General features: G+C 37.2%; 1 protein-coding gene across 4 annotated transcripts in view; it reads left to right on the top strand.

Moving 5' to 3' along the window:
- Positions 1-2,367: 2,367 nt before the first annotated feature.
- The window catches only part of RXFP1 (relaxin family peptide receptor 1), a 46,420-nt gene continuing 36,136 nt past the window's right edge, over positions 2,368-12,651 (top strand). For 2 of the 4 annotated variants that reach the window (XM_030493402.1, XM_030493400.1), the window contains exon 1: positions 2,388-2,742. In XM_030493402.1, coding sequence (XP_030349262.1) covers positions 2,694-2,742 — 49 coding nt within the window. In that variant the 5' untranslated portion in view covers positions 2,388-2,693. Of the gene's footprint in view, positions 2,743-12,651 lie in introns of all 4 variants that reach the window. The other 2 variants (XR_003992445.1, XM_030493401.1) reach the window with 2 other exon arrangements.

Here is a 12,651-nt window from a genome sequence, read left to right as displayed (position 1 = left end):
TGAGTAACCAGTAAAGAAGTCAAATAGCACCATTTTTATTGTGGTGAAGTCAGTTTAACTTGCTCATTTCTTGAAACTCAGAGATAAACATCTGCATCATAACCCATACTACAGATTTCTGCAGTGTTTTGGGGATTTCAACTGTAGAATTGCTGTAAGTAGAAATGCAAGCAAATGCAGACAATCCTAATGAAGTCGAATGTCTTCTCAAAGCTGTTTGAAACAAAGATGTAACTCTGGTATGTTATTTCTTTGCTGTGTAAGGAATTACATACAAAGTCTATTGTTTTCTTGAAAAAAGAGTTCTAAATCACCAAAATATCATAGCTTTTTATGTTTTAGACAGGAAGAAAGTACTTATTGCCTTTCTATTGCACAGAAGTGTTTCTTCACAGAAGTAGAAATGCTTTCAAGTAAGGTAAGCCAAAACTATTTTTCAAAAGTTAGTAAAGTCCTGTTTAATGTTTTGTTCTAATAATGAACTTGCCTTTCCTCCTTTTTCTGCTCTGCATTCCAGAGTTCAGCAATGTGTGTTTGTAACTCTAGCTTCTTGGTTTAAATATAATTACGCTGAGAGGATGGGCATGAAAGTGCTGCTGCTTCTTTATGTATTATTATGAATGTATAAGAAATTTAGAAGATCTCAGTGGATTTTCCATAGAGCAAGTGTTCGCAGCAAACTTAACTTTAATGAGTATCCTTGCTAAAGGTCCTTGAAAAAAGAGGAAGGCTGAGAATGACAACTCCCATTGGGACAGAGCTTCAGAAAATGTATGTGGGTGGTATGTACTGCATTTTGGGGTTTTTCTGGTTTACTCTGAGGTAGAAAATGTTGAGTTTTTGTAGTGGGTCAGACCTCTTTTTGAAGAAATATGTTGCTTGGTTTATTATTATTGGGTAAAGATAGCCTATTCCAAAAACATATGTTGTTCCTACATGTCATAAATAGAGGTGACTAAATCAGAAGCAGAAAGCCACAGAGAAAACTATACTAAAAAAACCCACAAACTTTCTCTAACACATCAGTTCTATCTCATCCTGCAGTAAAGAGGTAGAGCTTTTATTTTATTTTCCCTGAAGGTATATTTCTCTTATACTTTACATTCTTAGTACGGTTTCTTTTCCCACCTTGGGTGCCCTTTTCAGCTCAGGCGTTAGCCCTTTGGTGTTAGCTTAATTGTTGAATAGCTGTTTGAGGCAAGTGTCGTTTTACTTGATATGCTGCAAAACTAGTCCCCACCTTATAAAAGAAATCTTTTATAGGTCCCTAATCCATTTTGCCTGTATGCTGCCTAGTACTGGTGTTGGTACAGTAGATGCCAATTTACTTGGGGCTTCCATAGATAAGAGCCTTGTGTTTTAACCCCTTCTATATTTTTTATTCTTTTTACATTAGAAATCAAGAGATTGCCAGTTCATAATATCTATTTTATAGACAACTTTTCCACAGCAACAATGTGAACTTTACTTTTGACTGTGATACCCATTTTTCCCATTTTCTGAATTCACCATTTCGTGTATGTGTCCACGCATGCACATATTTCCTTAGTCTGAGAGGTTTTCTTCCTTAGGTACTTGACGTAGCTGCTGACATGTTACCAATGCTCCCTGACCCTTGTCATCCTGGCAAGCTGTTGAATCTATCACGTTTGTGTTTGTTTGGTTGGTTTTTTAAAGAAAAAAGATATTAAAATAACCAAAACTCTTTGAGGATAGGTAAAATTAAGCTCCTTGTCTCAAGTTCATCTCAACTGGCCAACTCATTTTGAAATAGATCTTGCTGTGTGGATCAGTGTTAGCCTTCACATCATAAAAAAGATTTTTAACCATATGACTGTATGTGTGATGGAGTATACTATGATCTACTGGTAACAGTAAAGTCAAAGGCCAGATAGGAAAGTCTCGAAGTATATAAATAAGGAGAAAATCTGTGAAAAATCTTATTCTCATACTGTATATGTTTTGTATATGTACATGTATATGCTATATGTGTATATACTATATGATATTTTGGAACATCCCTCTTTGCTCTTTCAGAATGTTTTCTTTAGCATTAGTAACGAAGAGTGGTTAATATGTAAAAATAGTGACATACTGTTATTGGAAATAAACTACATTGTGCATTTTTCTGTATTTCAGTAAGTGACCAGAATGCTACAGAGAGACTGTGTTTATAAATTTCACTTCCCCTTACTTGAGAAACCACCCTTTTTTATCTAAACTATAGCAAATGTTTAGTTTCAAACACATTTGCCTAAATAAAACTGTACTTTTCGGGCCTCTCATAGTACTGAGACAAGCAAAAAGGAGGGGAGGAGGAAGGGGAATGGAGTATTGATGTCAATTCTCTGGACCTGGCTGTGTTTTGTGCAGCAGCAGCTTTCCTTGGGGCAGACCCGTGTCCACACACAGAGCCCAGCCTTCGCCTACCACAGAGCAGACCCCATTCTGTAAGAGAGAGCCTGAGGACCAGTGTGATCCAGGAAACTTTTGTGTGTGTGTGCCAGAGAGGGGGAGAGAGGGAGACCTAGTGCAAAGGAGAGGAAGGGAGGAAGGCAGGGGAGAGAAGGGAGCTTGCTTCATGCACTGCTGAAGGCTGTCAGAAGCAGACTGCTCGAGCAGCGCACTGGCTAGTGTGCGATTTAAGGGACGACTTTCACTGACTGTATTCATTGAATTGCTGAAGGACAGATATGACATCCAACTGCTGCTTCTATATGTTCTTGGTTATTGGTACCAAGGGTAAGTGTACCTGGCTCTTTTTCTTCTTTCAAACATTGCAAAGCAGATAGCTGATAAACTTGAGTAGTGGATTTTTTTAAAAAACTGGTATCTCAGTGTTATTTTACAGTTCTTCATGGCAATTATTATTTGATAGAATCAAAGTGTTAATGCAGTCTCTCAAGGTTACTAGCTGTGTGTAGGGATCAGATTTATTTTTACTTAATGATTTGAGAGTTACTATTAATAGTTATGAGCTGAAATTAAAAAATAAGAAACATTTTAAACATTGCATAAATACTTGTTGTAAATATTTAATGAAGGCACATATAGAACAGCCTCATTTCAGATGCCATGAAATCCACATTTTAGACTCAGTTCAGTAGTTCGTAGTGGTACTGTAGCTCTCGAAAAGTAGATCGTGTTCAGGTAGCAGGAATTGTTACCCTCTGATTCGGCATGATAGACAGAATAACTTGCAAGATGGAGACTGAACTGAATCAAAGTTTTCCTTCAGGCGCAAATCACTTCAGTGTGGTGGGAGCTGCACCTGACCTTCTGCTTACTTTAGTAATGTTTTCTTCATTTCATTCAAGTACCCTGTCTGTAAGTGCTGGTTTGGACTTGGGTAAAGCTATCCCTGTGAAGCTGCTGATACTGGTCTATAGGTTGGATTTTCCTAATGAAAATTAGGAATTTTCCTAGTTTTCTTTAGCTGTAATGTTATGTTAAAATTTGCCTCTTTCTGTGCAATGTCAATACCACAGGAGTGAAATAGTTACCCTTTGCAATAACAACTGTTTTGTTAAACTAATAGGAGCATAAGGTTGAATTCTGCCACCAACTTCTGTGTTGAACAACAGCTTGCTCTCTCTCCTACTTTTAAATTAAACCTTTTTGGGTTTACATGCGCTTACTCTGCTGCTTAACATAAGATTTGTAAGGGATGTTGCCCTCATGAGGAGTTTGGGAAATGGAGCTCCACTTACAGTTATTTTTACAATTTCAAATCTTAGTTAAATCTGGGGAAAAACTCTAAGCATTTCTATGCTGTTTGGAGGAATAGGTAATATGTGAGCTGCAGGCATGAAAAAAACAGTGATATTAACGTATTTGGGATTAAGAAGGCTATGGTAACGAGATCTTATCACTCCTGTGAGCAAAGTCTGGCTTCATATGCACTCGTGTTATCCATGAGCAAAATCCAATATTTAAAGGTAGTACTTCAAGGCAAGCAAAATAAAAGCTAAAAGATTTCAATAAATTAAGCCTTTCACATTACTGTTTTTATGCCAAAACAGTAAAATCTCCAAATATTCATACAAGATGTGCAAATCATTTTTGGTATAATTTCTACTGGGTTAAATTCATCTCAGCTTTGGAATTTATAAAACCTACTGAAATACATTAAAGCATATTGCAAAATAAGATGGCAGATGAGGGCTGTGAATGACTAAAGGCCTTCTAGTATTACAGTTATGATGGCCATTGCCTTTTTAGGTGTTCATTGGTTCAACATATGTAGCATGTTAGAACGCTTACAAGAAAACCATATGGCTCATCTACATTTGTTAAAGGGAGAAGCAGTGCACTCACAGATTGAAGCACATGCATGCCTGGAGTCTCTGCTGCCTATTAATACTCTGTTTTGCCCCAAAATTAGTTCCTACTTAGTGCCACTTCTCCTAATCTTAGTCAGTGCACGGTTCATAGCTTCACTGCCTTTCAGAGTTTCAGCCAGCAATCCGTAGTGCAACCACACCTCCAAGTTGGCTGATTTCATCTGCACAATTGATTTAACCTTTGTTCAAGTCTTTATGCTAGCTGATATTAAAACAAACACTCCTGGAGTAAGTATAGCTGTACCTAGAAATTGGGTTTGTTGTTTATGGACTGCTAGAAGTTCAGCTGTAGAATTTTGTTGGGGGAGATGGGGTGTTTTTATTGTGGATTTTTCTTAAATTTTGTTTTATTTCTGCAACACTCAGATGCTTCTAATTCTTTCAAAATTAAAATGAGAAATACCTATCACAAAAAAATGCTCTTGCCTGACCCATCCGTATCCATTCAATCTACATCTGTCTAGTTTTCCACTCAACAACTAAAGCTGCACAAAAATAACTCCAGTAGCTCTTTTATTTTACTGTCTTCCTTCAGATTCTTGATTAAACCTTTTTATATGAAAACCTTTCCTTCCAAAACCTAAATAATCAAACTAATCCAAATAATCAACTTTTTTATGCAGCAGCAACTTTCAGCAACTACCTTGCTACTTCCCAGGTGAATTATATTATTCCAGGTAGAGGGTTTCTTTTGAAACAAAGCAGTATATATGTACCACAGTTCTCACCAGTGCAGCAGCATCAGCTGTAACATGGACAAACATAAATTTCAGACTCTCGTTGTTTAACTGGCAACATTGAATGGGTTGTCAGGATAAACATCTGGCTGGGTGGCTCACCCCTCTTGTGAAGCTAACAGGACACATAGGCGTGTGGCTGGCATTGCACTGGCTGCTGCCACATCTTGTCTCTTAGTAAAATAATCATCGGTAATCACTGCAACAACCACAGTGGACATTTGTGTCTTTAGAGTCACTTTGATTAGCTCTCTGTGGACAAAAACTATTTCATCCTTCTGGACTTTGGCTAAGTGCCAGACTCTTAAACAATTCATTAATCAATCATTCAGAAAAACAGAACATTAGTATATAAAACTATTCAAACTGAATTCCAAAAGAGATTTGGCAGGCTCCTCATGGAAAACAATTGTGGCTGTTATTTTAACCCTGTATGCTCTGTGCCCCTACCTGAAGTTTTCCAATCCTATTTCTGCTTGTACCTACAGTTCCCCTTCCCTCCTCTTTCTTTTCTTCCCCTTGTATATTTTTTTTCCTTCCCTTACACTCACTCCAAAATGCCAAGGAAAACTTTCTTTAAACCATTTGAAACTTGCTAGCCCTTCCGGTGCTGCATGAACGTGGCAGCTGTTTCCAAGGCCAAGACATCTTATACCAAATGTTTTCTGCCAAAGGTAAAGGAAAGAGACCTTCCCAAATCATCTGGAGAAGTGCAAGTTCATGAATTTGCAGGAAACTGCTCTTATTTACATAGTTGGTAACAAATTTGAAGATCCCTTCCAGGTTTGTAAATAGGAAAGTTAAATTAATTCATCCTTTGCACAAGGTTAAATAGTCATCATGTAACAAAAATTTTTGGTTATTTCTTTTCTTCCATTTAATTTGGGCATTAATCTGACTAACTTCCCTGTGGCTAGAAGAATAATGTGCATCTTGTACATCTATGTGAACAACAAAAAAAAGTCTTTACAGAAAATCAGGGATGAAGACTAGATTTCCTGAGGAAAATTTCCTTTAATGTCTGTTAGGAGGTAGTGAAAAATCAATGCAAAAATAAACTAAAGCTCTGAAAGGTACATCATTGCTACCTATTCAGGCCGGTCTTCTTTCAATTGCTGCATGCGCAAAGGTGCTTTCACCTCTCCGTTGGGTGGCACCAGGGGCTGCCCAACTTGCAAACCTGTCTTGACTGTTTATAGCAACTCTACCAGACTTGAACCATTTGCTCGGAAATTTTGTGTGCAATATGGGCTTTTTTTCACTTGGAGCTAGAAGACAAACAAAATATACCAAACTAATTTCAATTTTTCATGAAGTGAGGAATTGGTACTTTGGCTATGTTGAAGGATTCTGGGAATCTTGTATTAAGCAATGCCTTTTCTTAAAGGCATAAGGACTTGTGTGCTATTCCTCCACAAAATCACAGTGTCTGAGAGAAAGTCCTCTGACACACCATCCCACTAGAGCTAATGAGCCTGTTCAAGCCTAGTTGCAGCAGCATAAAAATTAACCTTCTCTAATGGATGTTCCTGAATGCTAGAAGCCAACAGGAATCTCAACAGAGGAACTGTCGCCAGTGATCTCGGTGAGGGTTTCCTGGTGGTGCCATGCGTCCCATACTTTGAAGTCATCAAATCAGACTTTGAAATGAATGGTTCAAGGCAGGGAGGAATAGTAAGCTGAGAGGATCAGAAAGTCCTATTGGTTATGTCTGAAAGACAAAGAAGGTGAAAATGTGTTGGGAAGGACTGAACGAGGAGACTGAAAGCAGGTGCCACAGGGAGAGGTAGATGGGCCAAGAGGGCAGATCGGTGAGGAGAAAAGCCTCATACTACTTAGAAAGGGAAAATGGAAATCAGAAAGGCTATTAGTCTAGGAGGGTAGGGACTGAGGAAAGGGATATGTGAGAGGGGGCTAGCAGGCAACAGTGAATTAACTAAAGGAGGACAAGGAGCTCTGAGAGTGGGAAGTGTCTAAAGAATAAAGTCAGAGGATGGTGAAACCAGAACTAGGACCCTATGTGGACAGAAGGGGATGAGAGGATGGGAAGCAGCTAGTGATTAGGCAAGAAGGGATGGAAGTGAGGTAAGCAGCCAGGGCAAGAAAAAGATGAGACTGAGCAGAAAAAGGAGCTGTGCTTGTTGTGGGTGAGCACTATGCTACAAAGCTGGAAGGAAGCTCAAGATTGTCCTGTTGCTTATTATGTCCTTGCAAAATATCCCCTCCTGCTTAACACCTCTGCCCAATGGATGGTAATTAATGTTATTGGACCACTCTACCCTCTTAAACACCGAAGGTCTGGAGACCTAAATTTTTTGAACTAGTGGTGCAACATGGTGTTATAAAATGTCAGTAGAAAACTGACTTCCTCTTTTAATAATCTGTGATGCTACTTATATCAAAGAACTTTATTAATTTTGGAAACTCAGTGCTTAGGAACCAAGATGAAGGATGCAATCTTAATTTGTCCTGTGTGCACATAATATGCTCTCTTCAGGCTATAGCCACACAAAAACTTGTGCTTTGTATACTGCATTTGAAGAATGAATCAGAAACAGAGTGAATTATGCTGTCTGTGTGACCCTTTATTCATTTGCTGTAGAAGATAAAGATAAATTGCAAGTCAAGCTGGGAATTACAAAATGATGGCTATGTGGTGAAGGCAACTGAACTCTACTGTGGAGAACTGATTTCTGTTACTGTTTCTTGCCCCAGACAGCGATGCTCTAAATGCTTTGTAAATTGATAATCATTATATGGCAGGTTTTCTAGATTTTTTTGGCTTGATCATCCTGATGTGGCAGAGTTCATTTCACAGCTGCCACTTGAAATCTGTAAAAGCTGTGCTTTCAGTAATCTGTGAAGCTGATTCTGAAAGTAGAAACCTAAAATTGTCAGAAACACTTGCCATACATATGTTAATGTCTCGGCTCCCCATCTGAGCAATAATACCATATTCTAAACTGTAATCCAAGCAATCTGTGAGGATTTAAAAATGGGAAGTCTAATTATCGTAGGTGTATGGCTGAACAAATGAGGAATTTAATATTGTAGCTTCTAAGTGGTTAGACCATAGAGTAAGCAGCAGGATGTCAGTAATCCATTAGAAGACTAATCAAAGTGTAGGTAAAATGCCTGTGGTATTGTATGGGGGTGTGATTGCAGAAATGTATGAAATTTAAAGACCTGCAACAGAATTTGAACGTATGATGCTAATAACTTCTCTTGCACATAAAGAAGTGACTTTGTATATGCAAAGAAGTAATGCAGAATATTATGCTCACTACCTGCTGTGTTGCCCTCAATGTTCATGGGGGATCCAGCGTGCAGTTGACTTGTGTGACAGGGCGAGATACAGATACCGGAAAGAATGACTGATGGCAAAACATGGGTTTGTAGGAGCCTCTGGAGCCATCAGCTGTGGCCCTGGGAGGGCAAGTTGTCCCTGTATACATGATGCCAGGGGAAGAAGGTGGCCAGGCTATAGAGAGGGAGAGCCCAGCAGCAGCTGATCCTGCAGGACTTGTGAACGTGAGATCACTTAGCAGAGTTTATCCAGAGAGGATGTTAAATCACCCAGTCCTGTATACCACAGGCCATTGTGTTCCACCAGCGTACTCTCTACTCCTGAGGCTTTGATCAAAATGTTCATTCTCAGCCAAGTAATTATTTCCTCCAGAGGAGAGCAAGGACCAATGCGGCACTACAAATGGCAGAGGCTGTACGGTGACTGAGACTCAAAGGTGTGAGTAGGTTTGTCAAAGCAGGTGAACATTACATCCTCTCCTCTGTTCTGCAAAGAAAATAAAAGCACTGACTTGATTTGCGAGATAAGCCTTTTTCCCGTCACAAAACTGATTGTCAGTGCTGTGCTGAACCTGGGGAGAAAGGCACAGTGCTTGGGAAGGTGGTGAAGGTTTTTTCTTAGAAAAATTTTTTTTTTTTTGTTGCTGTTTCACTTTTGTTTTCAGTTGCTATTTAAAAAAAGAAAAAAAAAAAAAAGAGATTTAAAAATAGGTGAGATAGCAACAGATCAGCTCTTCTTTGGAATCAGCTATGAAGAACACCATCCTTTAATCAAACATAAGTTCTGGCCGCAATATAGTTTAGAGCCAAAGTTTGCACTGTATGGGAAAAAAGGGACTACATTAACGAGTTGTAAAACCATATGATTGTAAGTCAAATGCCTTGATTAGTCTGGAGAAGTTAATAGTAATACAGTTGAAAAATATGAAAATACACTCCCAGATGTCATTTTCTGGTCTTCAAGTCCATGTTAAAACCTATTAATTAATTCTATAAAATCCAAAAGTTATAATCTTAAAATCTATAACTCTCAATCTGCATGCACAGTTTTATATAACCTGCAAAAGAAGCAATAAGCCAGATGTCTCCAATCATGGTTCACCTAGCTAACATTATTCACTCTGAGAAAGTCAAAAATCCTATTAACTTGAGATAATTTCTGTTTTGTCACACTTTAACTGGAGTGTCACAGTTTATAGTGGTGAGTTATGTTTATTCATAGTAAAATATAGTAGATATTGGAAAACCTGTGGTTTTTAAAATTGAACAAAATATTCAGAGGTATTTATTTAAGCACAGTGTCTTCAAACTGATTTTTCTCATAATAGTCCCATAAGCTTTTAGAGAAAAAATTCTTTAAAATACTTTCAAATTATCTTACTTCAAAACAGAGCAACAAAGGATTCCATTTTTATAACACTTCAGGAGGGTGGAATCTCACAGATTTATAGGGCAAAGCAACCTCCCAAATTAGAACTTGTGGTTCTATATTAAATTTAAATTCTTAATAGTTATAAATGGTTCTTGGTAACAAAAGTAAGTGAATAAATAAAATATATCAAATAATTCTGTCTTGGGCTCACCAAGAAATAATATATTGTTACAAAATTAATCTTTAGTATGTTTCAAGCTTCATTTTAAATTATGCTGGCTTAGTTACATTGTAAGAACTATCATTAAAATCCTTTTAGCCTTTATTAAAGGCACAGTAAATGAAAAAAAAAAAAACCCAACACAGATTATGTTTCATATTTCAATTACCAGGGCTCCCAAAACAGTTTTTTCCATTTCTTTCTCTGAAGTCTTACATAGAAAAAGCTTACCTGAGAGTATTTTACAAAGATTTATGTAAGATTGTGTTGCTTGGGTGAAGAGGACGAATATCACAGCTTGCTTAGTTCAAGCAATTCAGTAGCAAAATAAGAGACTAAACAAATGAAGATGGAGAAAATGAAAATAAAATCTCCCACTGCCCCCCTTCACGTTCTTTTCCTCAGCCTTGCGTTGGGCTGCCTGTTCTCAAATCTATTTTTTTATCATGTGTTTTAAGATGTTCACTTTACCAGGTGTTTCGTTGTTGTCTTTTTTTTCCCCTGTCACAAGAGCATTTCAAAGTTGGTGTGAAAGAGGTTACAGCTAAGTCATGCAACTGGGGGGAGGGAGGAAGAGAGTTTTGCCCTTTTTGACCTAAGAAAAGCTAGGCAAAGTGTTACTTTGTTTAATCTTTTAGATTGTTTCCTGTTATGAGAAGTTAATGATAGTCAAGTAATTCTTTGCTGTTTTGCTCATTTACAAATAATGTATTCTCGGAACATCATACAGTTAGAATATCAGCAACTAATTTACCTGTTGCTGCCTGTCTAATTTCACTCCCTTTTTCATTGCAGCTTTCTCTTAGGGCTTTGCTACAACTGTTTTCTCTCTTATCTCCTGAATTTCTTTTCATTCCATGCATGAAAACAAACTCCTCTCCTCTATATGTTATTGTGTCATGAAAGTGACTTAAATCTGCCTTTTCTTTATGGAAACTTAAGATAAATATTACAAATGTCTGTTGTTTGTTAGCATAAATAATTTAGTTTTCATTAATCAGTGTTTCACTTTTGCTTAGTTTACATATGGCTGACTGGGTTATGTTGTGCAAAGCATCAAGTCTGAAGTGAATTTCTTCACAGTAAACTCTAATTACTGTCATTTTGTATTTAAACTCAGAATGCTGGTCATCCAGATGAGGTGAATGATTGTTGTTTGAGGGACACAAATTTCTTGATAACCAGTTGTACTTGATCCTATTGGCTAAAGTACATTTTAAATTATTTGATTGCTCAGAATTAAAAAAACCCAAACAACTTCATTAGGTTACTACTAAGCATGTTATGAGACAGGAAAATAAATGTAAGATACATGGCAAGTACTACTATATATGAAACTTTTTTCCTCTAGGATTACGAAACATAAAAAATGCTGTTCCTGGTGTGAAGTTGAGATTTCTTTTTTTTTTTTTTTTTATTCATGTCTTTAAATCATTAACTTACAAATGTTTTGTTTCAAAAGAGGAAATTAAATTATTATTTTAAACAGAGTTCTTTTATCTTTGGGGCTCAAAGAACCGGCCCAAGTGCATGCCTCAGTGAAGAATCAGCTCCTGTGAGAGGAGTTTTCCTTGATTTTGATGTCTAACCACTGCCTTTCTGGGTCTTTCGGGTGGGATAGTACTGACTAGTACAGTGTCTTTAACACCTTTACGCTGGTGCCTTCATTTTTGTTCTTTATCTAATGCCACCAAAACAAAACTCTAGCTTTTCACAGGTCCAGCTTTAGACTTGATATGCACTGCTTTGAAAAAGAAATTAGTGAAATCAAAGGAGTTACACCAATGCAAAACAACACTAGGGCAAAGGAAAGCCTAAGTGATTTTATTTTCTATTGGAAATCATGTCAGAATATAGAGATAGAACTTATAATACTCAGATATTATTTACCTTCTGTGTATGCGGGGAGAGGAAAAAAAGGGGATGAGGAGTGCCAAAAAGGTTTGGCTCTGCTCATTAATTTGTGTCTTTGTTAGTCCTTTTGCTGAATTGTATTGTAGCACATCCTCTGCGAATGTGCTACAAAAATTGAGTTTCCAGATAAAATTCATTATACTACATATTGGGGCTTTTTCAAATAATATTATCTCTTTCAGCTTTTTCTGTTCATCAGAATCTCTTTATTCTAAGTTCTGTGTAAGCAGAACAAAAAGGCAAATTAGTAAAAGGTATCAGAGCCAAATCCTCTGGCAAGGTGCCACATGACCAGTCTGAATTGCTCTACGGGCAGTTTCTGGCCCTGAAGTGGGTTTATCTGGCAGTTATACAAAGAGGATCTTCCAGCCCTATAGCTGGATTAATTAAACTAAATTATCTGTGGCATAACTGATAACTAACTTCAGTAATGTTCTTATGAGATCGGAGTCTATACTTTCAAAAAGATAGTGCAAATTTTCTGCTTTGGAAAACACTTCTGAAATGGAAGCATTTTGAAATCCACAGCAAGACATAAAGGTACAACATGAAATTAAGATCCAAGATAATGACCAGATTGGCAAGTCATATGCATCTTTTGTCCTAAAATCCTTTGTAGTATACTGTGTTTAATGAAAGCAAATATTTTATATAGTAAGTCATAAACTTAGGTGTTTAGTTCGTGTACTACATATTCCTAAAACATATAATATGATCTACTAAAGAGAAATGTAATGCACATAAAACTGAAAATATAAT

The sequence above is a fragment of the Strigops habroptila genome, chromosome 7 (assembly GCF_004027225.2).
Source record: "Strigops habroptila isolate Jane chromosome 7, bStrHab1.2.pri, whole genome shotgun sequence".
NCBI classification, from domain to species: Eukaryota; Metazoa; Chordata; class Aves; order Psittaciformes; family Psittacidae; genus Strigops; species Strigops habroptila.
Note: the sequence above shows the minus strand (reverse complement) of the source record. Positions and strands in the feature narration are given on the sequence as shown.